This window comes from Canis lupus, chromosome 8 (genome assembly GCF_011100685.1).
Source record: "Canis lupus familiaris isolate Mischka breed German Shepherd chromosome 8, alternate assembly UU_Cfam_GSD_1.0, whole genome shotgun sequence".
NCBI classification, from domain to species: Eukaryota; Metazoa; Chordata; class Mammalia; order Carnivora; family Canidae; genus Canis; species Canis lupus.
This window is the reverse complement of record NC_049229.1, coordinates 27344714-27371550: the sequence shown is the minus strand read 5'-3', so window position 1 is coordinate 27371550 and position 26837 is coordinate 27344714. Positions and strand designations below refer to the sequence as shown.

The 26837-nt window shown below is 38.2% G+C and overlaps 1 protein-coding gene and 1 long non-coding RNA gene across 17 annotated transcripts in view; one reads left to right on the top strand and one right to left on the bottom strand.

Moving 5' to 3' along the window:
- Window positions 1–19699, top strand: part of NIN (ninein) — a 98439-nt gene extending 78740 nt beyond the window's left edge. Inside the window, exons 25-31 of one of the 16 annotated variants that reach the window (XR_005363242.1) lie at window positions 1071–1262; window positions 2565–2714; window positions 4668–4772; window positions 9702–9902; window positions 13436–13549; window positions 14425–14515; window positions 15556–15605. Coding sequence is in view for 14 of the 16 variants with exons in the window: in XM_038544678.1 (XP_038400606.1) it covers window positions 1071–1262; window positions 2565–2714; window positions 4668–4772; window positions 9702–9902; window positions 13436–13549; window positions 15769–15978 (972 nt within the window). In the remaining 2 variants the exon portion in view is untranslated. The other 15 variants (XM_038544682.1, XR_005363243.1, XM_038544678.1 and 12 more) reach the window with 15 other exon arrangements.
- The window catches only part of LOC111097030, a 43993-nt gene continuing 21427 nt past the window's right edge, over window positions 4272–26837 (bottom strand). The window contains exons 2-3 of the long non-coding RNA XR_005363244.1: window positions 25476–25536; window positions 4272–4730 (exon numbers count right to left, since the gene is read on the bottom strand). This is a non-coding gene — a long non-coding RNA (uncharacterized LOC111097030). The remainder of the gene's footprint in view (window positions 4731–25475; window positions 25537–26837) is intronic.

The following is a 26837-nucleotide window of genomic DNA, read 5'->3' as shown; positions in this document are numbered from 1 at the left end:
CTAGCTCAAAATATAGAACATTTCCAGCACCCAGCAGTCTCTCTGGTCCCCCCTCCAGTTGATAACCACAAGGGAACCGCTTCTCTACCCTCTGCCACCATAGGTTAGGAATGCCTGTTTCTGAACTTCATATAAATGGAACTGTAGTGACAAGGTTATTTTTTTGTATTGTGTAAGACAGAAGACCATGCTGAGTTATTTTATAGTAACAAAGCATATATTTCGATGTTGTATAAAGTCTGTTGTCTCATTTTAATATTTCACAATTCTGCTTCATCTATGTGTATATAAATGAAATGGAATTACAGATGTCAGCCTTGTGGAGATATTAAGATTTTGTCCTACCATAAAAGTAGGGCAGTTATTTTAATCCAGTTATTTTATATCTTGGTGATATATATATATATATATGTAATATATAATATTTTTTAAGTGGGCTCCACACCCAATGTGGGGCTTGAACTCATGACCAAGAGTCTAAGAGTCAGCATGTTCTTACCAACTGAGCCAGCCAGGTGCCTTCTTTTTATTTTATTTTATTTTTAAGGAAAATAGTTGTTTCCATTTTTAACTTCTGGGCTGACATTTTTCTCAAAATGAGATTGTAACTTTTCTTTTTCATGTTTTGGCTTTAAAAGCAAAAGCCTTACCTACTTGTTCCCTTTTTTAAAGCAGTTTCCAGGACCCCCTAAAAAATCACTTTGGTAGCTAAAAGCATGTTCTGGAGTTCAGACCTCAATTACATGGACAGTTTGTGCTTAGGATTCTAAGAAAGGATCTGATTGCAAATGTGAAAAGAGTTTAGCTTGTGAAAGCTTTCAAGTTAGCCGTGGAGTTTGAAGTTCTCTTTGTGTCCTCTGTTTAACCAAAAGAATGGTTCTCTGGGGCCAAAGTATTAACTCCATAAGTAAGAAGCAATTTTTAAGGCCACCGCACTCTATGCACTTGGGTTCTCTATAGAATTGGGACTTGCCCTACAGTTCTCTTTGCTGTTAAACTTGATGGGGCTCATCATTGAATAAATATACTCAAAACAGAAATCAGCTTGTTTTCAAGGCTTAACTCTTCAGTTTACTCTTAAGAACTGGGCCCCAGAAATAGTCAGCCATCCATCAGGATTCCATAACCAGCAGCAAAGGCTGACTTGGGACAAGATGGATCATCTGGTAAAGGAGGAACAACAGCTGCTTTGGCAAGAGAATGAGAAACTCCATACCGTGGTACGGAACACCAAAGCAGAGCTCACGCACTCCCGGGAGAAGGTGACTTAAAAAGCCACACATGGTGGCAAATGTTTGACAGTACTTAGTTTGATATGAAAATGAATGTTTGATATGATTGAAATGCTTCTAAGGTGTGGGTTTGAGTATTCTGCTATGACAGACTTGCTTTAAGAATACATAATTAGGGAAGCCCGGATGGCTGGGCGGTTTAGCGCTGCCTTTGGCCCGGGGTGTGATCCTGGAGACCCGGGATCGGGTCCCACATTGGGCTCCCTGCGTGGGGCCTGCTTCTCCCTCTGCCTGTGTCTCTGCCTTTCTCTTTCTCTCTCTCTCTGTCTCTCATGAATAAATAAATGAATAATCTTTTTAAAATAAGAATACATAATTTATCATTTACTTGCAAATAATTTTATCCTGGTACATTTAGACAATATTTTTCATTTTGTATAATCAGTTCTATATTAAAATCAGTGATTTTAACCCTCCTCTCCAAAATAGCCTCATGGAAATTATGTTAATCATATATCCTTCATTCAAATAGATTAACCGCCAAGACTGGTAGTACAAAAATAGCAAAATTAGACTCACAACTTGTTGGGCTAGCTCTTCATAAGAGAAAAGGTACCCCTTTTTAAAGACTCTGCGTTTCAAGGTTAGAATGGTCTCTAAGGATGACTTTTTCCAGCCACTAAACTGATGTTTATATTCTTTACTTCTACTAAGTAGCTGACCAACTGTGTTTAACCTATGCTTAAACATCTCTTTGAAGGAAGAGCTCTCCGAAGAGCCATAGAGAGTCATTTAGAACATACTCTGTGCCAGAAACTCTGCTCTCAGTTGAACAATGTTGAACGAGATAGACATGGTCGCTGCCCTCATGGAACTTGGTTGAGATCAGTGCATTGTTTCAGATGTGAACAGTCCCAATACAAAGTTGATGGGACCTCATTGACTCAGTTGATCACCTCATTGACTCAAGTTATGTTCATGTCAGAGAGAAAGTGCCTGGGACTACATCTGTTTTCTGGACAGTCACACTATTGACTTCTAGCAGTTTGGTAGATCCAGAGGCCCCCTTTTCTTTGTCTGATCCTTACAGTGTTGGATTTTTAGACACAACCAGAGTAAAAATAGATTTACCTAGAAGGATCATTTCTTCCAGAATTGGCAGACTTGACTGAAAAAAAAAAAAAAAAAAAAAGAAGTTTTTAATACAACAAAACCCAAGTGCTGAAAAAAAAAAAACTTTGCTTATGGTCATTGTGTTGTGTTGTGTTGTGTTTTGTTTTCTTGCCAGATGATTATATTAATATTTCTTCCTCTCACATATGTTCTTATTAGGTCCGTCAGTTGGAATCCAGCCTTATTCCTCCCAAGCATCAGAAACATCTAAACCCATCAGCTACTATGAAGCCCACAGAGCAAGAGAAGTTGAGCTTAAAGAGAGAGTGTGAACAGTTTCCAAAGGAACAGCCTCCTACTAATAGGAAGGTGAGTTTTGAGAGTTTATTCCATGTATCTATGTCCTTACTATGATGTGTCCCTGAGCATAGGCGTAGGTTTCTTTCCCTGCATGCTTCCAAGGAAATGATTACAGAGTTATATTTTGGTTCTTCTATATATCTGTACCTTTGTAATCTTCTCAAATAGGGTTATAGTTCTTTTTGATTGAGTGATGGTTGAAAAGGAGCAGTTAACTTTAAGCGTACATAATGAAGATGGTTAATCATCTTCAGGAGTATTAAAGCCCTTTTAAATTAGTAGAATATATTTTTTAATATATATATCCTGAATATTAGAAACATTTTAACATGATCTGTATTCGTTACATGTTGCTGTATAACAAATTAAGACAACAAACATTGGTTGTCTCACAGTTTCTGTAGGTGGGGAATTCAGATGCAGCTCAGCTGAGTGGTTCTGGCTAAGGGTCTCATGAGGCTGCAGTCCACATACCAGCTGGGACTTCATTTATCTGAAGGCTTCACTGGAACTAGAGGATTCACCTCCAAGTCCAGTCATGTAACCGTGAGGAGGAGGCTTCTGTTCCTTGCTGGCTGACTACCAGAGGCCTCAGCTCCTCACTGCTTGGGCCTTTTCCCAGGACAGGGCAGGGAGTGATAGGAGAGAAAGAAATAGAGATCCCAAAAGATCATGACAAAAGCTGTAATGCTTTTTATAAGGTAATCCTGGAAGTGCCACACCCATCATTTCTGCTCTATTCTATTGGTCACACAGACTAACCCTCACACAGGAAACTACACAGAGGTATGAACACCAAGAAGTGGAGATCTTTAGGGACCATGCTGGAGACTGGACCAAGTTCAGTTCGCTTTCTGTACTTTGTTCCATGAAGTAGGAGTTCTAAGACCAATGTTACCCTGGGTGTTCTTGTTGTTACTTGTTTTTCTTTCTTAGTTCTTCTAAACTAAAACTCAAGAGTTTTCACCGTTACCCTCCTCTTCTGAAGATTATGGTTTGTATAAAAATCTGGGAAGAATGACGAATGATCATTCCCTTCTGTTATAAAAATTGTATGAAAGTTTTAGGTTTGTGAACCTTTCCATGACCATAGGCAATAAGAAGACTGGTTTGTGCTCTAAAGCTGAAATACTATATGATTTTAGGTTCATTCAGGTAAAGTTTTCAGAAAGACAAAGGGTTTCATCCACCTGCTAAGGGAAAAGTCTAATGATGGGTTTTAACCCGAAAAGTTTATGCTTCTCTTTAACAATTCTTACTCCTCTCCTCAGCTCTTTTTGATAGAAACCAAAATCAGCATTCTAGAAGTGTGGCTATATTTTCTACTTAGCAATATTGTAAATTCCAGGGTCATGTAGGTCATTAGATTCTTCCTATAATAGAGATTTCCAAAAATCTCATAAAAATCTTCTAATTTCATCTTTATAAATGAGAATGGAGTTCTAAACTCATGTTTTATGTACTCTCAGTGTTAAACCTTAAATTTTTCCCCAAGGCCCACTTTTTTCCCATGTTTTTTCCCACTGCGGATTCAGAATAGAAGATCATGAAATCGATTTAGTGAAGCACCAGCCTTTTTTATTCATAAAAAATGCTAGAAAATAACAGTGTACATGGCTCATGGTAAGGATAAATATTTTGTGGAAGTTTTCTTTCAGGGATGCGTACTTACTGGTTATGCATATATATGTAAATATGGGCATGGGCTTATGTCCTGGATGTATAATGGCACTGATGTTTGAAAGCCAGGTGCCTTATTGAATCTGTTCTCTATAAGCAGTGGTGATTAAAAACCATACTACTTAAATGTAATCCGTGCACTGAATTATATTATTTTCCTTCAATGAGTGAACTCCACTTTCTTCCAAGGGTTAAGATTTCTGCCTAGCATCAATTTGTCAAAATAAAGTAGAGCAACTCAAGGGCTTCCTTTTTTAATCGGGAATTTTTTTTGTTCTTCAGCAGGTCAGTCAGATGAATTCCCTTGAAAGAGAATTAGAAACGATTCATTTGGAAAATGAAGGCCTGAAAAAGAAACAAGTAAAACTGGATGAGCAGCTAATGGAGGTAAGTTTTTAAGTAAATGGCCTTAGCTATGAAGAATATTTTAATCCCTGAATGCACCATTTGTTGGGAGAGACTAGCATAACATTGAATTCCTATTATGAAGAAAAGTGAAAAGGTATGCTGCCAAGCTGAATTCTTTGGTGTGTCTTACCAAGTTTGATAGACGTTTTTGCTTATTGCACAGTCACAGGAATTCATATGGCCTGACAGAGGAAAGGGTAACGTTGACTATCCTAAAATGCAGGAACCTGTACTGGAACAAATTCAGGAGGCAGGGATTCTCGCTGATATTAGCCAAGAGGCCCAGAGCTCCCCCGCCCCCTGCTGTGGTTTTATCTGTTTCCTGATCCACCTTCTATATTGTAGTGCTTTACAGGTGGATTGCTAACAACCTCTTTAGCTGGGGAACCCATGCAGGGAATTTGGGAGCATTAGCATTTAGAGGTTTAATCTTCAAGCGCTGCCATCTTTCCTTACTACATTTGTAACTCAGTACTGCCTTGAGGGAGGTACATCTGTTAAACATAGAAATGGGGTAGTAGGGCAGCCTGGGTGGCTCAGTGATTTAGCGCCGCCTTCAGCCCAGGGTGTGATCCTGGAGACCTGGGATGGAGTCCCACATCGGGCTCCCCACATGGAGCCTGCTTCTTCCTCTGCTGTGTCTCTGCCTCTCTCTCTCTCTCATGAATAAATGAGATAAAATAAATAAAATAAAAAATAAACAAATCTTAAGTTTTATAAATCTTAAAAAAATAAATAAATCTTAAAATCTTAAAAAAAGATAAAATAAATAAAATCTTTAAAAAAAAATGGGGTTGTAAAACCTGTTAGCTTAGACACGAGTTTCCAGGCTTCTAGATTTCTTCATGAATACTAAATACTGGTATAGGATATAAAACAACTTATGTACAAATCCTCCTTAATAAGTAAAAGTTTCCAGAGATATTTTGCTTTGAGTGAATGAAAATGTTATCTAAAGAACTGTAAAATTTATTTAAGGTAGAGAGGCATGGGTAGAAAATGTCTTTCTGTACTTTCAAAGGATATAAATATTTTAAAGCTGAATTATAGGATGACAGAGATTTAAATATTTTCTTTTATGGAGCTGGACACATGCAAAGGTGACTTTAAAAAGATGGTTTTCAAGTGTGAAATATGGGCAAATATGTTACACTGACATTTAAATGACCACTGAGGTTTCTGCCAATTTTATGTTCTCTGATTTATCCACTAATAAGGAGATTAAACTATAAATAGTAAAATCCAAACCATTTTTTCTTTCTCTGACAGCGTATAATAAATGTGTTCCAAAGCTTGAGCTGCAGGCTGTGTTTAGATGTAGACATGTTTTCTGATGAAATAATTATATATTGTGATAAGATAGCTGAAGCTAAGCTCCACATGTCTAGTACCAAACTGAAAAGTAACAGGGTATACTTAGTCACTGGTAGATCTTCTCCAAATGTTCTGCCAACAGGCCAGTTCTCCTACCTGCTCTAGCGGGCCTCAGAAACCCCTGTCTCTTCCTGACCCCACCTTACAAGATTAGCCATCACAAGCAATTTCCCTTCATTATTTTCTCTTTGATCTAGTAGTAAATTTTTGCTAATGGGTGAGGTAAATCTAATGTTCTGAATGAACTGAATAACTGAAGAAAAAGCATGAATTTTCCATTGGAACACTGAAAAGAACATCTCATACGCTATTCTAATGAAAACCATGTAGTTTCCCTATTTAAAGTATATAATTCAGGGCCTTGGGTGGCTCAACAGTTGAGCATCTGCCTTTGGCTCTGGTCATGATCCCAGAATCCTGGGATCAAGTTCCACATCAGGCTCCCTGTGGGGAGCCTGCTTCCCCCTCTACCTGTGTGTCTACCTCTCTCTGTGTCACTCATGAATAAATTTTTAAAAAATCTTTAAAAAATAGGGATCCCTGGGTGGCGCAGCGGTTTGGCGCCTGCCTTTGGCCCGGGGCACGATCCTGGAGACCCGGGATCGAATCCCACGTCGGGCTCCCGGTGCATGGAGCCTGCTTTTCCCTCTGCCTGTGTCTCTGCCTCTCTCTCTCTCTGTGACTATCATAAGTAAATAAAAATTAAAAAAAAAATTTTTTTAAACAAACAAAAAACATCTTTTAAAAATAATAAAGTATATAATTCAATGACTTTTGGTATATTCATTTTTTAAATGGCGGTAAATCATAACAAGGTGTGCCATTTTAAAATTTAGTGGCATTAACTACATTCACATTGTTCTTCTACCATTACCACTACTTCCCAAACATTTGCATCACCCCAAAAACTCTAACCATTAAGCAAAAACTTCCCCATCCCACCAGCCCTACAAATTGGATTTTTATTTATGTTCTGATATCTATATATTAGGCCATTTTGGGGTACATTACAGTGGTTTTCACACCATTTTTTTGTGCTCACCTCCCCTGAGGGACAGGTACGTTCTTCTCACTGGGTGAGTGGCTAGGTGCAGGCAGGGAGATGTTCCTACATCAGAATCTTTGGGATCAGGGATTTTAAGAAAAGCTTTCGAGATGATTCTAATCTTATGTATGTGCTCTCTTGGGGGAAGAATTTCTCCTCATCCTTCTATGCCAATTTAAAAGTCACCGATCCTATGGGTCCCTGGCTGGCTCAGTCATTGGAGTGAGCTACTCTTGATCTCAGAGTTGTGAGTTCAAGCCCGTAGGCTCAAGTGTAAAGATTACTTAAAAATAAAATACTAAAAACAAAACAAAACAAAAAAAAAGTCACTGAGCTAATACAGTACATATCCACACCCTAAGGCAATTAAATTCTTCTATTTCATAGTCTAATGAAAAAGACCACTCCAGGGCTTTTCCCACTACAGGAGGCAATGTCCTATGAACAATTCATTTTGGACATTCAAGAAAAGAGTTACAGTCTGTATCAGCAATTTTCAAGTCTGCAGTGTACTTTCCATAGCCAACAGTTCCAACACTTGAACAACAAAATTGCCTTTTGGAGATGTAGAATATATACTATAAAACAAAAGTCTTCAGCATCAGATCCATCCATACTGGAATCTTCTAAATAACTATATTGGGCTGGGTAGAGGTAAGGTGGTGAGTTCACAAACTAATAACCAAATCACAGTAGGTGAGGCAGCAGTTGCAGGATTAGAACTACAAGACATTTTAATACCTGTAAAATTGATACACAGAGAAATGTAAATGTTGGTCTTTGTAAGTTCTTACTGACTGGAGCACACATATTCAGGTATATAATATACCCGGTTTTTAACTGTTCTCTTTTTATAACTCATACTTTTCTTCCTCTCTTTATGACTCCTGTAATTTTCTTTTGTTTTTGTTTTGTCTGTGGCTAACCTGTACCTAGAACTCTGTGGTTGGAAGTAGCAGAGAAGGGTGCAGTTCTCTGCCTGAGATAGTGTGTGAAGGTATAACATTTGCTTTCAATGAATCTCATAGCATGGAGATATCTCATCAGACTCCTTGTTCATGTATCATTTCCACTCACTGTAACAGTTAATAAATACTTAAGAGCCAGTATTCACTTTCATTTTGCTTTTAACTATGGAATAGGTCTCCATTTACATTTATTCAGGGTTTTCCTTAGTATTTAAAAACGTAGATGAAGAAAATCATCCTGCTGATATAAAATCATGGGATCATCATTCTCCCTATTTTTTATTCCTGAAAATGGTGGGTTTCTAAATCTACAACTCGAAAATTTCAAAATGGATTGTAACCTCCCACCTCAGAAATTTAGATTTAAGGAAATGGATAGTGGCTCTGAAGCTTCATGACAGCGTTTAATTATAATTGTGTCTTATAGGGCCTTTTTCCCTTCCCACAAGCCTAGAGGTGCTTCCTCTTGAATCTGGTACTTGGTCATGTTCATTGCATGCCTTCTGTTGAGTCCTCTGTCTGCTGAATGTGTCGACAAATGTGGAGTGGCATGCTTCACTGGCCAAATGCAGTGCCTTCTCCTCTTCCTCTTTCCTCTCTCCAACTTTGGCATGTGATACGCATATCATTTCCTCATTGTCATGAACAAATACTTCTATTCCATGTACTTCAGTTCCCTGGGGTTCTAGGATATCACCCTGTGTCCCAGGATTTCTTATCTTCTAGTGCTGTTGAAGAGTTTAACATTGTTAAACTAAACTAGGTTACAATAATTTCAGATATGAGATTCTTTGAAAAATTTGCTATCCTGGAAAATATGTAGTCCTTGAACATTTGCTTTTAAGAAGCTTTATGAATGGTAAGTAAAGTGGCAAAACCCTAACACATAACCACTTTCTCCCCTTTGCCTACTCCAACCCTGTCTGTGTTTTTGTTTAAAGAGGCATAATTGGGGCACCTGGGCACCTGGGTGGCTCCATCAATTAAGCATCTGCCTTCGACTCAGGTCATGATCCTGGGGTCCTAGGATTGAGCCCCACCTCGGGCTCCTTGTTTTCAGCAGAGAGTCTGCTGCTCCCTGTCCCTCTGCTGCATCCCCTGCTTGTGCTCGCTCATTCTTTCTGGGTCAAATAAATAAATAAAATCTTAAAAAATAAAGAGGCATAATGGAACGTTCTAGTGTAAGGAGACAATGAAGAAGAATTCAGACACATGTATATTGTCTACTCATACCCTTATAGTCCCTAAAGAGTGAAGAAGTATAATTTTTTTAAGTCTAAAACCTTAAAAACCTTTAAGAAGGCCTGCTTTTTCATTAATTATATTATCTCCTAAGGAAAGTGACTCTTCCCAATTATTTACTTCTTACTCAAGTCATGTACAGTCCTGTTTTCAAGTAATCAGTGGGTCTGAGAAGTCATTCATTAATTCATCAGCTTCATTCACTGTGCTTGACACTTTTAAGAGTCGCTCTGTGCTGGAAAGCACCTCAGCTGACCAGGGCTTCGCCTCTGCCTCCAGATGCAGCACCTGAGGTCCACTGCGATGCTTAGCCCGTCCCCTCACGCTTGGGATCTCCAGCTGCGCCAGCAGCAAGCCTGTCCCACGGTGCCCAGGGAGCAGTTTCTGCAGCTTCAACAACAGCTGCTGCAGGCAGAGAGGATAAACCAGTGCCTGCAGGAGGAACTTGAAAACAGGACCTCCGAAACCAACACCCCGCAGGTACGAGGCTCTTTTTCCCTAACGGTTAACTCAGGTCACCTAATTTTACCTGTTTATTGGAAAGTTGTACCAGTTCAAAGGTAGGGATAAAGACTCTAAATCTCTGTCAGAGAGCTCCACCTTAGCTGTATTACCCGTCTGCGGAACTGCAGTGTTATTTGGGGGTTTTGCTTTTGTTTCTCTGTAGTGATGCACTCGAGCTCTCAGCTTGTAAGCTGGGTAATGAAGCGTTCGGGGCCTCCTTTGCACATTCATCATTGAAGAAGTATCAGGATCACTTGAGCATAGTGTACAACTGACCTAAGATCTTTTGACTTAACATTTGTCCGATGCCAAAAATATTACAGAATTCAAGTGCAACTCTAGGACAGGCATTATTAACAAAGCAACCTGGGTTTTCCTGTACTAGAGGGGCACAACTTGCTGAGTTCCATAGAATTCACAACGGGGCCTTTAAACAACTAATAGGGTGTGCAGTCATTGCCATTAGGTGATGTATTTCATATAACCTAGTTTTTAAAAATGATCAAGTTTGAAAACCTCTCTTTAAGAAAGTAAACATCTTTTCCCCTTTCCTTTGAATTAGTATTATCCTCGCTCACCACAGACACAATCTGATATAACCTGGGTTTTCAAATAGTTCTCTTAAGTGCTTCGTTCATAGTCAAGCTTTTTCAGAAGTCTCTTAACCATTTTTGCTTGCCCAATTTGTTTATTCAACTAGGAATAAAATATACAAACTAAGTTTTTTTTTTTTTTTTTCCCTAAATTCTTTCTGGTTTGGATGCTTTTCTTCTGTTGTTTCTCAGTTGACTTTTAATAAGGACTTTCCCTACCTCCTTTTCTGTAAATGTCTCAAAGTGGCTTTGCGAAGTCAGATTAGCACTCTAATGATACGTTGGAGCAGTTCTGTCTTCCTCTTCTAGTAGTACATATCTATGCTTTGTCATGACATGCTTCTGTCACCTGTTCTTTCAAACAAAACCTTAAAATTATTTTTGTCTTTTGTGCTTTAAGAATTCACGTTTTTGGAAGCTTCCTCTATTTACCTCAGTTTCCAAACAGTAAAATTGTGCTTACTGGGGTGTTGAACAGATGCTTCAACGATTTATTACAGAACTGAGTCATAAAACTTTGACCTCAGTCTTTAACAGACATTTGAAACCAAATGATTAGGCCAAGGTTTTATCCATTGTTTTCTCATACACACAGTTTTCTTTTCTTTTCTTTTCTTTTCTTTTCTTTTCTTTTCTTTTCTTTTCTTTTCTTTTCTTTTCTTTTCTTTTCTTTTTTTACACACAGTTTTCAAAGCCTGTGCTTCCACCCCACCCACCAATTTTAAAAATAATATCCTTTTATTCCAATTACTTCAGGATTAGATAGACAAACGGTTTAGATTTTGTGCTAATAAAAATAAAAAATAAAATTATCCAGCCAGGTGGCAGAGTAGACTACTTACTGCTCTAACTAGACTGCCACTGTTGTGAGAGTCTCCTAGTTCTGGTAACTGACTTGACGCTAATTTTAAGATGACAGACTATTAGAATCTGCACGTTACTTCTGTGTGTGGAGTGATGTGATTTCTTCTGCCTTTGTGTTGCTTTGCTTGCGTATGTAGTGTTAATGTGTGTGCTTTTAAAAACTGTTTGCATTATCAATGTGTGAATTTAGACTCCTCCCAAAACATAATCTTGACATCAGGGTGAAGTGTACCACTTGCCTTCTTTCTCTAGGCCTTGCTACCGGAGCCGCGAGCAGTGCATGCAGATTCCTACAGAAGGATTGGGCACCTGTGAAAACTGGGCTGCTATTGATGACATTTCTAACCATGGCAGATACTCAAATGCACACACCCACACACCCACACACAAACACAGAGACATAAGCTGGAAACTGTTTTGGAATCAAGTGCTCTTTTAAATTATTATTATTATTAATTATTACTATTATTAAGCCTTCACAGTATTATGTCTCTTATTTATTAATGTAGAAATGACAGATTTTGTGAATCAAATTCACGAATTTCAGCTTGTTTTGAATTATTTTATTTATACCATTTAAAGAGTGTGGACTTGAGATTCTTGAAAGGATGTATTCTATATATTTTCTCATTCCATATGCTGTAACTATTTTTAACAAGAGATACTACTTTTATATATGGAATTTGAAGAAAATTCGGGTTATTTATACTGTTTTGTAAAAGATGTATAATGCTTTTTTGACAGGAAAAAGGAAAATTTTGACAAAACAATAAAATAAATTTTAAATATATGACTGCCTCTGTTTTTCCTCTTTCCTCTTTTGCTACATTCCATGTTCTTCAAATTATGTTATGGGTTTTTTGTTTTGCTTTGTTTTGTTTATTTCAGGCAAGTAGAAATCAGACACTTCTATTTATGTTTGAACTTTAAAAAGCTATTATATCTTTTAAAATATAGTATTTTTTTAAAGCTAGATGTTCTCAAGGCCTGATTTCTTGAAGTTTACTTTCTGTGTTAGATTTTTACCTACTACAGTTTTTGTCTTCAAATTAGTCACATAGTTTAGTTGTTTATATTTGAACAAATGCTGTTACTTTATCCAAACAAATGTTGGCTTTCAATCCATGTTTAGTCATTCTGCATGCTTTTAGAAGGAGTTATACCATCAGCCATTAACACCTGAGTTTTGCTTAAACATTTGAAGAACCTTATAAATCTGAAAGGTGGACATTTTAATGGCCTGCCAGAAGGGGCAGTTCGTTGTGCTCTAAATCTCCCTCTGGGTCTTTTGGCTCTCCAAACCCCACAGAAGTCCTTAATCTATTGCTGTTGTGTGAGGAGGGGAAGAGCAGCCAGGCCTCTTCTTCTGCCCTACTGTTTTATCTAGGAGTTGTGTGTGGGGAGAGGATTCTTAATTTTAAATCCATTATGATAAACCCATCCTCCAATCCAGATGTTTGCTCCACACTGACAAGTCAGATTGGGAAACAGATGACTCGAGGCACTGGCAGGAAGAGGCTGATTGTTATGAAGAAAGGAACACTAATACCCTCACAGTCATCAGCCATTTCACATGGGAGCAATGGACATGCAGATTACAAGCTGACTGGAAAGGTTAAGTGATCCTGAATAAACTCAGTTGTGTTTGGTTCTTGAGAGACTCCACAATATTACAAAAGCCCAAATCATAGATGGAAGGTTGCTAACCATATTTTAATTTTCTCTGGATACCTGTTTTACTAAAAGTGCACACAGGTACTAAATTATGGGTTTTAAGAATTTTGCTTTATCTCAGGGGAAGATGGTAACACAGGTAAGATTTTTTTTTTTAATCTTTGACTCTTTCTCTGATAGGGCTTCTTTTCTAAGGTGTAACTCATGCGGTGTTCAGAACCCCCATTTCACCAGAAATCTACCCTTCCAGTTACAAAGGCAAACGTTGACTGCCCTTTCTCTTAGGCACCTTGTAAGGAAAAAAGAAATTACTAGCATTTTCTTTTCAGTGTGGCATGAATTCCAAATGATAATACACTTCTTTTTTCTTCCCTTCAGGGAAACCAGGAACAACTAGTGACTGTCATGGAAGAACGAATGATGGAAGTTGAACAGAAGTTGAAACTGGTGAAGAGGCTTCTTCAGGAGAAAGTGAATCAGCTCAAAGAACAAGTGAGCCTCCCAGGTCACCTCTGCCCACCCACCTCATACTCCACTCTTAGTGCCAGTTTTCCATTCCCTTGTTGCCATTAGCTCGGTCACTCTTGTCAAATAAAGGCAAATTCTACTATGAATGTACAGCAGAATTTAGGATTCACTGTCCCCCTACCACTTCAAAAGGATGGATTCTGGATGCTGTGTTATTTTTCCAAAGCTCTTTTAAGGCAGGTTTGTCTGCAATTTAAAGAACATACATTTGCTAACAGAGACCCACACAGACCCAACGCATTAATTCCTAACAAAGGTCAGTAGCTTAGATGTAATTTTTTGTAGATTTTTTTTTTATTTGCCCAAGACAGGAAAATTTTCTGTTTATTTAAGTAGAATGTTATGTTGGTAAAAAATTGGAGGATCATAAATGGAACTTTAGCTTTCTTGTCTACAACAGCTATGACACCCTCAAAAAGCACCTTATGGCTATAACCATACCCCAAAAGGCTGTGCTCTGAATTAAAATAGGGACCCTGAATTCCAGGACCACTAACCTGGACTGATCCTTCTCACCTGCTGGTGGCAGGGGTGGCCCATGTTTAGAAAGCACTTGTGTGACCACTGATGACATGCAAAAAAAAGGGACCACTTTATAGGAATGTCTTCTAATGCTTTGGAAACTAAGATTAAGAACTGAGGGGTCAGGGCAGAAATTATCCAACCCGATTTTCTAGATACATAAAACTGAAGAAGAATAACCTCATGAGAAGGTCTTAATGCAGAGGGAGAGAGAACTTTCCTTTGTTCAATGTTTTAATCACAAAATGGAAAGAAAGGAAAGTCGTAGACAATAAGCATTGATTCAATCCTTTAATCACTCCTTTTTCAAACCATAGCTACTATGTGCCAAGTCCTGTTCTGAGCACTAGGGATACAACAGAGAAGAACACAAAATCCAGCCCATGGGGAATGCAGTTCACTTACAAGGTATCGAATATTCGGCAAGGGGGTAGTTTCAAAAATAAAGAAAATGGAGTCCACTTCGGCAGAGGGGGACATAGAGAAGAAATACTTCCTCCAACTCAGGGCTTTAAAGCAAGCTTCCTGAAGGCCTCTTAAACCAAGTACTGATGCTGAGTAAGATTTGAACAAGTGAAGAAATGTGAGGAGGACACTCTAGGCTATGGGAACATCACATGGTTATGACAACATATGAGGTGTGGACATCAACAAACGTTTTGGCCTTAATAGTTCATACTGGCCTCAGAGAAGCAGAAGAATCTAGAGCAACAGGGAGGAATGGGCAGTAGGGAACCTTAGGTGCATGCTGAACTATGGAGTTTGAATTTCATTCTGTAGGTGATGAACAGCCATCGAAGTGTTTTTTAAAAGGAAGGAAAGGAGAGAGGGCATGATGCAACATTGTCTTGGAACAGTTCAGTAGAGTAGGTTTTTATGTTACACTTGCCAGTCATCTAGGTCCTGGGCTTCAGTGTTACCATCTTTATCATTGCCTTTTGAAATGCTAATAAATTAGCTAAGCTTCTGATGTTCTGTATTCCCTTAAACCTTTATAACCTTTAGAGGCCCTGGTTAAAACTGGGTGTAAAAGAAGGTGTGATGAAGGAAGGGGGATTGGAATACATTAATAGGAACCATCAGAAACCAATCCCAAGGCTGCTGACATATTTTCCCACCCCAAATTAGACCATCTTCTCAAACCCTAAAAATTAAGATAGATCTTCTAGACAAGCTCTGCTATGCAAAAGAGGAAGAGTTAAGGAAAAGTAACTGCCCAAATCTTACCTCTTTGTTGTATGTAATTCATGGACCAAATTTGAAAATAATCAAAATGGGAAGCTCAAACATCTGTTAAGAACAGAATTAAAGTTCACACCCTATACCTCAGAAGCTAAAAGAAGTATTTTGCTATTTTTTAGAACAATGAGAAAGTAACGCCTAATTATTTAGGTGAAAAAAGACTTTCAGTTTTGAGCCTTCAAATATCAATCTGTTCTTTTTCTTAGTGGCTTCTACAAACATTATGCAAAGAAACAGCCTGGAATAAGCGGATTTGCTCTACTTGTATCTCCGATGCCAGGTCTGGTGTTAAACCCGTGTTGTAAAATAAAAGAATATAATGGATAGAAGTCATTTGCCTTTATGAACAGCTGTCCTAATGTCAGACCTTAAACTTAATTACAGAAATGGAGTCAAGATGTTTCTGGTTCTATTTCTAGCTCTGCAAGAACACTAAAGCAGATGCAGTGGTGAAGGATTTGTATGTTGAAAATGCCCAGTTGTTGAAAGCTCTGGAAATGACTGAACAGCGACAAAAAACAGCAGAGAAGAAAAATTACCTCCTGGAAGAGAAGATTGCCAGCCTCAGTAATATAGTCAGGAATCTGGCACCAGCACCACTGACGTCTATACCTCCCTTGAGGTCATAGCCAAGCCAAAGGATACACTCATATTTGTGCACTTTACTGAAATGGATGGAACGTTTCAGTAGGTTCTCTCGACCATTTTTTTTTAAACCTTTAATGGTTTAAAGTCTAGCTCAACCTAAAGCTGCCAGGAACAGAACAGGAGTCTCCATTCATTGTAATTAGTTTTTCTAAAGAGACTAAATTATTCCCAAGTGTTGAATTTTTAAAAAATATTCTAATAGCTACCAAAAAGGTAGATATATGAACACAACGCAAGAATCTTACAACCCCAGTTGTGAATGAGTTTTGTAAAAAAAAAAAAAAAAAAAAAAAAAAAATTCATGTATGAATCTCTAAATTCCACATATTTTGAGATCTGATTATTCTTTTGATCTTTATTTAAAACCACATGTATGTCTTCTTACATATTCAAATATGGAAAAGTCATTCTGTTTCTAATAATTTGGGTTATTTGGTAACAGACCTCTGGGCTTAATAACCACAGAAGTCAGAAAAGCCAGAGTCCATAGTACTCTACCTTCTAACACCTATGACAGTATTACCACTCTTGATGTATTATAGATGTAAAACTGATTTATTCAACTGCACTGTTAACTAATATTAAAACTGTACTTTCTTTTAACATATTTTTCCTTAGAAGTTTCACTTTGAGAGCTTATCTTCTAAAAAAATGGATAAAGCCACATTCTTAAAGCATTTGAACTATAGAGAAAGCACTGAACAAATCACTTTGGATTTGGAGTAAACAGCTACTCTTAGGAGAGAGATAAGCAAATGATGTGGGTTTCTCTCTCAAGTCTTGGAGTTCATGAACTCACATGCAAGGTTGCTCCAAGAACTCAGGGAACAATACTTTGAATGGTCTTCTTGAAACACTGTAGGGGCCTCTTTAAGAATTTGAAATGCATAAACCATGTGACCTTATTTGTCTTATATTTAGAGCTATAATTTTTATTTTCACATTTTTAGTGAATTTACTCTTCTGAAAAGCCTTGATTTTAGAGTTAACCGAATTTATGGAAGAGTTGTTATTTGCTTATTTAACATAGGCTAAAATTTCCATGCTTCCTATTCTTCTAACACTTCAAATCTGATAAGAATTTCTTTCTGCAATAAGCACTGGCATGCCTTCTGAGGTAAAAGAGTGTGAAATAGGATTTTCCATTCAGTTCTCAAGACTGGAACTTTATAGAGTAGCAGTCAACCTTTTGAGGATGGGTAACTTTTATTTTCCCCCAAGTCAAATCTTTGCTTCTTAGCCTACTTCAGCCAGCCAGCCGTTGGTGGAAGACTTATGTTTAGGATACTAACAAAGCTCATTATAGTCACCTATTTGTTTTTGTGAGACAGCAATTAGGTAAGAAAAATTCACTCTGATGTATTCCTAGAAGGCTAAGCCCATCGATTTACAAGACAGGTAACAGCAAAATCATACACTGCTTTATGGGCAGGAACAAAAGATTCAAGCAAACTGCCTAAAAAGTCATGTGATATTAAAAAATCTCAACAAAATAATTTGCATCAAGCAACTTTAGGGGTCCTCATGGCCTAACCATCCATTGGTCCCACCTGACAAGTTAGGGGCAACACAGAAGTGCTCACTACAAGAGCTCTGACAAGGCATGGCCATTTCTGGGACCAGAATTCACACTCATGAAGCAAATCTTTTCAGGTCTGGACAGCTCTTATTTTCAGAAAGCCCTGATTTCCCCCTGGAAAAATAATTAACTTTAATCCTTCCCCATAATTATCCTTCAAAACATTTAACATCTGCTATCATGTCTTCACTAATCTTTCTTCCCAGTGGAAACATTACCAGTAAACGCAACTACTTGTATGGCATTGACTTTAAAAGAATCTTTTTCACTTAAAACTGTGGATAGACCTAAGTTACTAAGGTCATAAATAAACTATGCATCTGTGGTGTATTCATGTGATATGCTTCAAGTTACTCAAGGTTATTGCTATCAAAACTGAACACCAAACATTATTTCTCAAATAACTGGCTTTAGCATGTGATCACATGTTGTATTTTTAATTTTTTACATTATGAAAAGTAGGTTAATTTCTCATAAATCTGTATTTATGTGTATATAAAATACTGTATAATGAATGTAAATATGATTTTCTGGAAAGTTTTAGACTACATTTAGAATCCCTTTATCCAAAATCAAAATGCTGCTCAAATGAAAGCTAATTGAATCAACATCTGGGTGCTTAATTTCTTTGTTTACTGCACTTATAAAAGGAAAAAAGATCAACATGAGAAATAGTTACCTTAAATTTATACGTTTCTGCAGTTTATTTTTGTAGCCTAGAGTGGGAATTTAACTGGCAATTTATAATAGCATTTACAGCTTTCAAAAGATCTTTTAAAAGATTAAATTTGAACTTAAATGTTTAGGTTTTGCTTTCAGACTTTATAATAGCACTCTTTAAAATCACAAGTTATCTTTTACAGGCATTTAGCTACTTGTTTATTAAAAGCACTGGTTAGGGATCCCTGGGTGGCGCAGCGGTTTGGCGCCTGCCTTTGGCCCAGGGCGCGATCCTGGAGACCCGGGATCGAATCCCACGTCGGGCTCCCGGTGCATGGAGCCTGCTTCTCCCTCTGCCTGTGTCTCTGCCTCTCTCTCTCTCTCTCTCTCTCTCTGTGACTATCATAAATGAATAAAAATTAAAAAAAAAAAAGCACTGGTTAAACTTCCTTTGAATTTCTTAAGAGTTTAAATTAATCTGAAAAGATGGGATATTCATTTCAAGGAAAGAGTCAAGTTTGCCTTTGTGATAATATGTTACACTAAGACAAGGAAAATGTGGATAACAAAACCTACATTGTTTTATTTTGCTTCTTTCTGCTTTTTAGAAGCCTAAACTCTTAAGCTCAAATTGTGAGGAGAGAAAAGTGTGTGTGTGGGGGGGGTAGAATCAATCACAGTATTTTATTTATTTTTCTAAAACTCTTTAAAAACCTGGATTTAAAACTATTTTAAATGTGAATCCTTCCCAGAAGCTTCGAATACATTGCTTATGCATTTAATCTTGAGCATATTTTACATAAATAGATCACAGAATCATAAGCTTTCAAGATATAAAAGGAGCTCTTACAGGTCTAGTGTTTCAGTAATATATCAATACCCAGGTCAGTTATTAAGAACATTTTTTTAAATAATGAATAAAAAGTCCACTTTATGGTGGACTTTAACATGTGGGAATGAATTTATTTTTGTGATTTTTTTTTTTTTTTCTGAGTGAAGGAAAAGAGAATTGATAGTATTAAGTCTTGTTTTGAATGGATTACCTGTAATGGTTCATTGGAATAATATCAAGGAATGCCAAAAGCCAAGTCAAAGCTTAATAACCAAAGCATTCCATATTTAAAATTTATTTATCATATTTGGACCTATTTGAATATTTCAAAATTTTAAAATAGAAAACTTTTATGGCATATGGATAGCTGTTTAATAAAAGTTAGCCTTTTATTTCTCAGCTTTTTTGAAGGATTTAAGTTAACTTTATTCTTATGGGAAGACATTTTCACACCATGATTTAAAGGAACACTGGTTTTGTGAAAAACCCAGAGTTCATCAAAAGCCATCAATAGGATTCTTTTGAGATAAAAATAATGTGTATGTGTTGATATTGACTTTGTCTATTTTATCTTAGCCATTCTATCTTAAAGGTTTTAATGTGAGCTTAAAATGTAAATAAAGAATTTTGCGCTTTTACGGGGATCCCTGGGTGGCGCAGCGGTTTGGCGCCTGCCTTTGGCCCAGGGCGCGATCCTGGAGACCCGGGATCGAATCCCACGTCAGGCTCCCGGTGCATGGGGCCTGCTTCTCCCTCTGCCTGTGTCTCTGCCTCTCTCTCTCTCTCACTGTGTGCCTATCATAAATAAATAAAAAATTAAAAAAAAAAAAAAAAAAAAAAGAATTTTGCAAACATGGCTCTTGTTTTCTATGTATCCTGAATTTTTATAAACAGTGTCAGTATGTTTATGTTTGGTCTCTAGAGTTAAAAGCATCAAAACACTGCACTAAACACATTCTACAAATGCAGAATCTCAGCATCCACCCCAGACCTAATTAATCATATTCTGCATTTTAAGAAGATTCCCAAGTGATTTGTATGTGATTTAGAGCATTGGGACCCATTTCTGTTACAGAGTTGATGACTTTCACACCAGCCAGTTTGGGATCCCTGTACTCTGCAGCGGTTCATAATTTACTTCTAGAATGCTGACTCAACCTCAGGCAAGGCCCTACTTGGGTTTTTGGGTGCCTCAGAGATGGCGTTGTCTCACTTTGCCATCTTTATGAGTGACTCAGACTGTCTTAGTTAAGCTGTTCGTGAGTGATGAGATATATACAAGTATAGACATAAAAGCCTGAAAATACATTGTCACTATGTTGAATACTGAAATGTAAAATAGAAATGGTGGCCAAACTAGAGCCATTGCTCAAGACTAGTTTATTTTCAAAGCTTATAATTTTTTAATATATTTTTTAAAGATTTTATTTATTCATGAGAGGTAGAGGCAGAGGCATAGAGGGAGAAGCAGGCTCCCTGTGGGGAGCCCAATGCAGAACTCAATCCCAGTACCCCGGGATCACAACCTGAGCCAAAGGCAGATGTTCAACCACTGAGCCACCTAGGTGTCCCTCAAAGCTTTTATGTCAGCCTTACATTGCCTTTAGAGAGCAAGACACAAAGAGACTAATGAAGCAATGAAACCAAATGTTTGAAAAAAAAATAGGGAGGGGTGCCTGGGTGGCTCAGTCAGCTGAGCATCCAACTCTTAATTTTAGCTTAGGCTGTGATCTCAGGATTGTGGGATTGAGCCCCAAGTTGGACTCTGCATTCAGTGGGTGCCCCTGCCCACTTCCCCTCTCCCTTTGCTCCTCCTCTTTCACAAATAAATAAATGGATAAATAAAATCTTTTTTAAAATAGGGGAAGGGTATGCAAGTATTTGTAATATTCTTGCAACCTTTAAATTTGCAATTATTTCCAAATAAAATTTTCCTGTCTATAAAATAGAAATTTACTAAATGTGGTAGTAGGCATTTAATGTATGGCAGCCTATCCATGTGCCTATGGTCTATTATGTGAAGTTTGGCAGAATCAGATATTTTTCCTATTTCCTTGGAGACCTAGGAAATGGGAAAACATGAGGGAGATGGAGGCACTTGGCAGAAGAGGTAAAAGCCAAAAGGAAGCAAAGGGGAGGGGGGTCCGTAGGGTCCAAGAGAAGTTGTTGAGGAAATTGATCCCCCCTCTATACACAAATGACAGTCCTAAAGCAAGATATAAAGGTCAGTAGGAGAGCAGGATAAACAGTGCACCCTGTTCTAGTTCTTCACTTGTTAGCACAAAAGTATTTCTTTTTCCTGAAGTAGAAAACACACTTTACCCATCTCTACAAATGCTGGTACTCTCCTGGTACCCTAGGGAGAATAGGATTCAAAGAAACAGAAACTTGTGACAGCTAAAGTAAAAGGGGATTTACTATAAGAAATCATATTTGTTTCATGGAACCAAAAGGTAGAAAATACAGAAAGACTTCATGAGGTATCAAATCAAAGACCTTTGGTGCTCTCCCTGCCACTCAGTCTCCATCTTTATCCCTATCTATCTCTTGTCACCTGGTCTCATTTTTGCTTCTTGCTCTGCACCTGTTTGGTAGTGGGGATGGCATCAGTAGTGCTTTCCTGTTGTCACTATCCTGTTCAAATGCCAAATACAGTTCAACAATTACTTCCAAGTCACAATTCCAAATTCTTTAAAAATCTGATTAGAGGGATCCCTGGGTGGTGCAGCGGTTTAGCGCCTGCCTTTGACCCAGGGCACGATCCTGGAGACCCGGGATCGAATCCCACGTTGGGCTCCCGGTGCATGGAGCCTGCTTCTCCCTCTGCCTATGTCTCTGCCTCTCTCTCTCTCTCTCTGTCTATCATGAATAAATAAATAAAATCTTTAAAAAAATAAATCTGATTAGAGGGCAGCCCGGGTGGCTCAGCAGTTTAGCGCTGCCTTCAGCCCAGGGCCTGATCCTGGAGACCTGGGATTGAGTCCCACGTCAGGCTCCCTGCATGGAGCCTGCTTCTCCATCTGCCTCTGTGTGTGTGTGTGTGTGTGTGTGTGTGTGTGTGATGAATAAATAAATAAAATCTTTTTTAAAAATCTGAGTAGATTATGGAAAGGACTGCCTGGTCAATCAACCATGGACAGCAAGGGTCAGGGTCTTGGGGAATGGTATAAGCTGCAGAGGCTACCACATGAGACAGAATACTCTCAGATAAGGGGTTATGATGGACAGTGAGGGAAATTTGGGCCTCAGATGTGTAGACAGTGGATAAAAATGGCTTTAAGAGGTAAGATTTCAAAGACAGATTTTTCTGTTTACTCACATTTTTATGGAAGCCTATTCAAAGTAAGTACCATTTTAAAATGCCACCTGGTGACTAAAGTAGCTGCTCACTATTGCTCATGTTATTCCTATCTTTTGTCCTTGTTCCCTGCCCTACTCCTTTCCCCTGATTCCTACATTTTCTCCCAATTATCACATACAGAGCTTTGTCAGGGTGTCCATCCTAGTCACGGTGGGTATAATAAATACCACCTACCATAACCTACCTAGGCATTGCAATCCTATAGCAACTTATTCAAAATATAGACAGGGAAGGCAAAAGTTAAAGGTCTTTTTTTAAAGTTTTTTTTTTTAAATTGGACTTCAATTTGCCAACATATAGCATAACACCCAGTGCTCATCCCACCAAGTGCCCCCTTCAGTGCCCATCACCCAGTCACCCCAACCCACTGCCCACTTCCCTTTCCACTACCCCTTGTTCATTTCCCAGAGTTAGGTGTCTCTCATGTTTTGTCACTCTCACTGATATTTTCACTCATTTTCTCTCCTTTCCCCTTTATTCCCTTTCACTAATTTTTATATTCCCCAATGAATGAGACTATATGTTTGTCCTTCTCTGATTGACTTATTTCACTCAGCATAATACCCTCCAGTTCCATCCATGTCAAAGCAAATGGTGGTATTTGTCGTTTCTAATGGCTGAGTAATAACATCTGTTCCTGATCAAAACTCTTCAGAGTGTAGGATAGAGGGAACATTGCTCAGCATCGTAAAAGCCATCTATGAAAAGCCCACAGCAAATATCATTCTCAATGGGGAAACACTGGGAGCCTTTCCCCTAAGATCAGGAACATGACAGGGATGTCCACTCTCACCACTGCTATTCAACATAGTACTAGAAGTGCTCGCCTCAGCAATCAGGCAACAAAAAGAAATAAAAGGCATTCAAATTAGCAAAGAAGAAGTCAAACTCTCCCTCTTTGCAGATGACATGATACTCTACATAGAAAACCCAAAAGACCCCGCCCCAAAATTGCTAGAACTCATACAGCAATTCGGCAGTGTGGCAGGATACAAAATCAATGCCCAGAAATCAGTGGCATTTCTATACACTAACAATGAGACTGAAGAAAGAGAAATTAAGGAGTCAATCCCATTTACAATTGCATGCAAATGCATAAGATAGCTAGGAATAAACCTAACCAAAGAGGTGAAGGATCTATACCCTAAAAACTACAGAACACTTCTGAAAGAAATTGAAGAAGACACAAAGAGATGGAAAAATATTCCATGCTCGTGGATTGGAAGAATTAATATTGTGAAAATGTCAATGTTACTCAGGGCAATCTACACATTTAATGCAATCCCTATCAAAATACTATGGACTTAAAACAACAACGAAAAAAACAAAATACTATGGACTTTCTTCAGAGAGTTGGAACAAAGATTTGTGTGGAATCAGAAAAGATCCCGAATAGCCAGGGGAATATTGAAAAAAGAAAAACAGAGCTGGGGGCATCACAATGCCAGATTTCAGGTTGTACTACAAAGCTGTGGTCATCAAGACAGTGTGGTACTGGCACAAAAACAGACACATAGATCAATGGAATAGAACAGAGAATCCAGAAGTGGACCCTCAACTTTATGGCCAACTAATATTTGACAAAGCAGGAAAGACTATCCACTGGAAAAAAAGACAGTCTCTTCAATAAATGGTGCTGGGAAAATTGGACATCCACATGCAGAAGAATGAAACTAGACCATTCTCTTACACCATACACAAAGATAAACTCAAAATGGATGAAAGATCTAAATGTGAGACAAGATTCCATCAAAATCCTAGAGGAGGGGCAGCCCCGGATGGTGCAGCGGTTTGGCGCCTCCTGCAGCCTGGGGCGTGATCCTGGAGACCCTGGATCAAGTCCCGTGTCAGACTCTCTGTATGATGCCTGCTTCTCCCTCTGCCTGTGTCTCTGCGCCCCCCCGCCCCCATCTCTATGAATAAATAAATAAAATCTTTAAAAAAATAATCCTAGAGGAGAACACAGGCAACACCCTTTTTGAACTCAGCCACAGCAACTTCTTGCAAGATACATCCATGAAAGCAAGGGAAACAAAAGCAAAAATGAATTACTGGGACTTCATCAAGATAAAAAGCTTCTGCACAGCCAAAGAAACAGTCAACAAAACTAAAAGACAACCTATAGAATGGGAGAAGATATTTGCAAATAAGCTATCAGATAAAGGGCTAGTATCCAAGATCTATAAAGAACTTATTAGACTCGACAGCAAAGAAACAAATAATCCAATCATGAAATGGGCAAAAGACATGAACAGAAATGTCACCAAAGAAGACATAGACATGGCGAACAAGTACATGAGAAAATGCTCTGCATCACTTGTCATCAGGGAAATAGAAATCAAAACCACAGGGATCCCTGGGTGGCGCAGCAGTTTAGCGCCTGCCTTTGGCCCAGGGCGCGATCCTGGAGACCCGGGGTCGAATCCCACGTCGGGCTCTCGGTGCATGGAGCCTGCTTCTCCCTCTGCCTGTGTCTCTGCCTCTCTCTCTCTCTCTCTGTGACTATCATAAATAAAAATTAAAAAAAAAAATCAAAACCACAGTGAGATACCACCTCACATCAGTGAGAATGGGGAAAATTAATGACAGGAAACAACAAATGTTGGAGAGGATGTGGAGAAAGGGGAACCCTCTTGCACTGTTGGTGGGAATGTGAACTGGTACAGCCACTCTGGAAAGCTGTGTGGAGGTTCCTCAAAGAGTTAAAAATAGATCTGCCCTACGACCCAGCAATTGCACTGCTGGGGATTTACCCCAAAGATACAGATGCGGTGAAATTCTGGAACACCTGCACCCCAATGTTTATAGCAGCAATGTCCACAATAGCCAAACTGTGGAAGGAACCTCAGTGTCTAAAGGTCTTTTTAAAATTTAATTAAAAATTTAAATTTTGAGTTAAAACTATGCATAAAAGAAATTCTATTGAAGTTTTTCAAGATATTTTCCCTTACTCTCAAAGTCTGATGTAGGAGCCCCTCCTATGAGCTCACATAAGCACACTATTCCCAGGTGGATCTGGTACCACTCTGTGTAATTGCCTACTTACTTGTCTCATCGCCATTAGACTCTAAGATATCTTAAGATATTCCCAGTTCCCGACTCAGTGCCTGAAAAAAAAAATTGTTCAATTAACATTCATTACATGGGTGGAAAAGTTGTATACATCTTTGAGTTTTTCGTCCTGTGATAGCACTGTACTCACAAAAGAGTAGGTAAGCCAATTATCTTATGTATACAATTTAGTGGTGCTCTTCTCAGTCTTTAGTGTTTATTCAAGGACCAAAATTTAAAAATATATTAGTAAAAAGTTGCAGAAAATTTTCAAAGTAATTTTAAAAAATCTTTTTTTAGCATGATAAAATCAAGTGCTATATTCCAGCAGTTAGTTGAAAGTGTACATTTGTTTTCCAGGCCCATAAATCACAGTTTAATAACTGACAAAAAGTAGTAAAAGCTCATGACATTTACTTAGATTAATGGTTTGTAAGATAGTAGAACAAGTTAAATACCATTTCTTCTAAAGAAAAGGCAAAATTCTAGTGAATTCTTTTTTATAGAGGCACTGGGCTTAAATTATCTCACATAATGTTACAAATTGTTTAATCTTTGCTATTCAATAAATTGCAACATTCTCACTTTTATGATAAAAGCAAAACCTGAAAAGTTGGTTCATGTTCTGCTTGCATGCAATGGGGTCAGCCTTTGCCTCAAGGTTTGTGTCTAGATGTGATTTAAAGGTCTTCCTACGATAAACTGTCACCCACTCGCTTAAACCTAGCAATCTCATGATGTAAGAAGACAGTCTCTTCCCATTCACTTCTTTATTTCTATTCTTCTGCTCATTAGACATGCCCTTTAAAATGAAGATAGGCAAGGACCAGGACCACTTCAAAATAATTCATTAAAATTTCTCCAAAAAAAAAATAACTTTGCATCTTCTTGAATTCAAAGTTGATACATAGGGATCCCTGGGTGGCTCAGCGGTTTGGCGCCTGCCTTTGGCCCAGGGCGCGATCCTGGAGTCCCGGGATCAAGTCCCACATTAGGCTCCCGGCATGGAGCCTGCTTCTCCCTCCTCCTATGTCTCTGCCTCTCTCTCTCTCTTTCTCTCTCTCTCTGTCTATCATAAATAAATAAATAAATCTTTAAAAAAAACACAAAGTTGATACATATTTTAGAAGAATATTCCAAAAATTTTTTGTCAAACACTATAAAGTAAAAACTACCCCAAATCCTAATACCCAGTAGGAGCCACTGTTAATATTTTGGCGAAATCTCTTCCAGATCTAATTTTATGCTTACATATGTACATATATGCACACATGCAGTCACACAATTTTATGTAAAGGACAGTATATGCATACATGTGCATACACATGTACACACACATATATATGGTTTGTTTAGT